The following is a 4,123-nucleotide window of genomic DNA, read 5'->3' on the forward strand; positions in this document are numbered from 1 at the left end:
GGTGGTGCCAGGTCTCAAAGGTACAGCAAAGTTCTGGGGGTGGAAGCTGTGGTTACTCAGGAAGGCCGTGTTCTGGGTGGAGGAATATAGCAGGTTCTTCCTGACATTAAAGCCCAAGGAAAAGAAGCCACAAGCTATTAGAAGTCAAAGGGAGCTATAAAAGCTGAAGATAGGGACAGAACTGACATTTGTGTTGTCTTTTAAGTCAGATATATTGAGATGTGTCTTACACAATAGAATTTTATTCATTAAAATTTAGCTCATTTCTACGAGTTTTTAAACGTGCATATAGCTGTATGACCACCACCACAATCAATACCTAGACCAGTTCTATCACCTACAAAATCCCCGTCATATTCTTCCATGTCCGATGTCTCCTATTCCCAGCCCCTGACGACATCTTTCTGTCCCTATAGTCTGTTTTGTCTTCTTTTTTTATCTATTTCTGCTTAAGTGAGGTTTTGGTAGTTTGTCTCTTTCAAAGAATTCACCCATTTTCATTGATCTTGTTGGATTTATGCACGTAAAGCTATGCCTAATAATGTCTGGTTGTTCACTTATATCTGTAGGATCTAATGTGTTTTCTTTCATGGCTGGCATTGGTAATCTGTGTGCTCTCTCTCAGATGAGAATGGTAAGACACATAAATTTTGTTCATCTTTTCAAAGAACCAGCTTTTGATTTCATTTCTATTTTCTATTGATTTTATGTTTAATTTCTTTTATTATTTACATTAACCTCCTCCTTTATTTATTTTAGATTTAATATGCTCTTCTTTGACTATATAAGCATTTGGATAATATAAATTTATTTCAAAATGTTACTGTAGCTTTATTCCACACATTTTGTTATATCATATTTTTTATTTTTACTCAAGTCGAATGCTTAATTTTTATCTAGAAGTTGTTTGATTTTCAAATATATGGGAACTTTCCAAGTACTGAATATTGATTTCTGGTTTAATTCTAGTAAGGTTATTGAGCATATTTTGTATGATCTAGATAATTTTGTGTTTATCAAGACTTATTTTGTGGCCCAGAATACAGTTTACATCTCTCAATGCACACTTAGAGTGTTTATTCTACTGTTGTTGTGGGAAAGTTTTAAACAATATTAATTAGATTAAACTGCTTGTTAGTATTACCCAGGACTTTTATATACTTACTGAATTTTTGTCCTCATATTTTAGTTGTTACTGAAAAAGAAATGATTTTTTATTGAGATATAATTGATATACAATATTATATTCATTTTGGGTGTACATACGCATATATTTTGAAGTGATCACCACCATAAGTCTAATTAACATCCATCAAAAAGCATGGTGAGCAAGCTCCGGGAGATAGTGAAAGATGGGGAAGCTTGGTGTACTGCAGTCCATGGGGTCACAAAGAGTTGGACATGACTTAGGCACGGAACAACAGCAAAGCATGGCTACAAATTTCTTCCTTGTAATGAGAACTTTAAGATTGAGTCTCTTAGCAACTTTCAACTGTTGAACATCACCCAGAACGAATTTCTGAGTCAAGGCAGAATGCCTGGCAGGACAAGTGTGCAATACAGTTTTATTAACTATATCCACCATGCTGTGCGCTGGATCCCTAGGATTTGTTTTATAATGAAGCTTTGTACGTTTTGACCATTTTACCCTTTTTACCCACCTCAAACACCCTCACTCCAATGACCACCAATCTGTTCTCTGTATCTATGAGTTCATTGTTTTATGGTTTGTTTTTTTCTTTTGGATTCCATGTATAAATGAGATCATACAATATTTAACTTATTTCACATAGCATAATTCCATCAAGGTCCATTCAAGTTGTCACAACATACAGGACTTCCTTCTTTTTATAGCTTAATAGTATTTCATTATATATTAATATATATCACATTTTCCTTATTCGTTCATCTATCAATGGACACTTAAGTTTTCCATACCTTGATTATTGTGAATAATGCTGCAATGAACATTGGAGTACAGATATCTTTTTGAGTTAGTGTTTCTGTTTCCTTCAAAAAAAAAAAAAAAAAACCAGAAGAAAATTTGTTGCATCATATGGTAGTTTTGTTTTTTAAATAGCCTCTGTTTTCATTAGGGTGAAATGATCTTAAATATAAAAAACCCTAAAGACTCCATAAATGACTGTTAGAACTAATAAATGAATTAAAGTTTCAGGATACAAAATCAACATACAAAACTTAGTTGCATTTCTATATGCTAAAAATGAGCTACCTGAAAAATTAAGAAAACAATTTTATTTGTGATAGCATCAAAAACAATAAAATACTTAGGAACAAATTTAGCCAAAGAATTGAACCATCTATACACTGAAAATATAAGACAATAATAAAGGAAATTGAAGAAGGCAGAAATAAATGAAAAGGTGTCCCCGAATGGAATATTGTTTGGTCATAAAAAAATAAGAAGGAAATTCATGGATGAACTTTGAGAATGTATGCTAACTGAAGTAAGTCAGAGAAAGACAAATACCATATGATCTCATTTATATGTGGAATTTAAAAAAATCTAAACTCATAGAAACCACAAATATAGTCATGGTTGTTGGGAGTGGGATGAATGGCTGAGGGTGGTCAAAGTGTACAAGCTTCCAGTTATAAGGTAACTAGGTTCTGGAGAGCTAATAGACAGCCTGCTGGATGTAATTAACAACATTTTAGTGTAAAATTGAAAATTGATAAGGCAGTAGATCTTAAAAGTTTGCATCACATATGCAAAAAAAATTCTAACTACATGTTAGGATGGTAGTGGTAGTTTAGTCACTAAGTTGTGTCCAACTCTTGCGACCCCATTGACTATAGCCCGCTAGGCTCCTCTCCGTCTGTTAGGATGGCTATTGTTAAAAAATAAAAGAGAAGAAGTGTTGTTGAGAATGTGGAAAAAGGGAGACCCAGTGCACTGACTGTGAAGAGGGTGTGAGAAGACCTTCTCTTTTATCTGGATGTCATTCTGTCCGTGATTCAGCTTGCTGGTGATGTCCAGGAAGATTTCCTGTGAGCTGCCCTTTTGTCAGGAAGAGAGACCCCACGAGGCTGCGTGGAGTGCAGTGGTGTATTTTCCAAGTGTGGAAGGGGATTCGTCTCCCCAGATGAAGGGCAGAGGGCAGAGAGAAAGTTCCTGCCCCCAACCGGAGCTCATCCAGGCCAGATAAAAAGATGGAAACCAAACCACAGCCAAGTTTGGACACATTACAGGATTCTTAGAACAGGTTCGGTGTTTGCAAATTTTGATTCTTGATTTATTGAGAACTCACTAAGAATCCCTGTGAGAACAAAAGAGAGGCAAGAGCGAAAGTTTTCAGGATAGTGAGAATAAAACATCCAAACAAAAAGCTTCAGGAGGCCTTCAGTGCACTCTGGGTGTAGTGGGGTCGACTTCAGGTACGTTCACCAAGGGCAAGCAGCATGGGCGGCCATCCAGACATCGTCCAGAATGAATTTCTGAGTCGAGGCAGAATTCCTGGCAGGACCCATTTGGACGCTCACAGACCTCCCTGAAACTGGCGCTGCCTGCACAGACAAGAGGGTGACAGTTACTGTTTACTGCTCTCCTTAAATTTTATTGAATTACATGCGGTGAAGGAATATCTGGAAACAAGCTTGTATGGATTTTTCATTGTTACTCGATTTTCTTAAAAATCTGTTTGTTGTTTAGTTGCTAAGTCATGTCCAGGTCTTTGTGACCACATGGACTGCAGCCTGCTAGGCTCCTCTGTCCATGGGATTTCCCCGGGCAAGAGTGGGTTGCCATTTCCATCTCGAAGGGATCTTCCCAACCCAGGGTTTGGCAGACAGATTCTTTACCACTGAGTACCTGGGAGAGCCCCCTCTGCTTTCACACAAAAAATTTGTATTTGGGGCATTCTTGGAAAATCCAGCAAGATTGAGTGCATCTAAAAAAGGAAAGCCTGCCCATGGACAGTCCTGCCCTCACTCCGGGGCTCACACACATCAAAGCTCCTCCCTTCTTTCTCACTGCCTGTTATCTCCTGCCACTGATGGCAGAAGGCAGTCTTTATTATGAGTCTTGTACTGCTCGTTTTTCTAAAGTAGAAAAGACTTTTTAGAGAAAGCTGTCTTTCTGTGTGTTTGGGTATCTTTCAAA

At 37.3% G+C, this 4,123-nt stretch overlaps 1 protein-coding gene across 1 annotated transcript; it reads right to left on the reverse strand.

Moving 5' to 3' along the window:
* Positions 1-3,364: 3,364 nt before the first annotated feature.
* On the reverse strand, positions 3,365-3,528 carry DEFB108B (defensin beta 108B; the record flags this gene model as incomplete). Its single annotated transcript, XM_040235772.1, has 1 exon — positions 3,365-3,528. A coding segment is annotated over one exon (164 nt), but the record flags the coding sequence as incomplete, so codon positions are not given.
* Between the last annotated feature and the right edge of the window lie 595 nt (positions 3,529-4,123).

This window comes from Oryx dammah, unplaced genomic scaffold, assembly GCF_014754425.2.
Source record: "Oryx dammah isolate SB20612 unplaced genomic scaffold, SCBI_Odam_1.1 HiC_scaffold_3341, whole genome shotgun sequence".
In the NCBI taxonomy this organism is placed as follows: Eukaryota; Metazoa; Chordata; class Mammalia; order Artiodactyla; family Bovidae; genus Oryx; species Oryx dammah.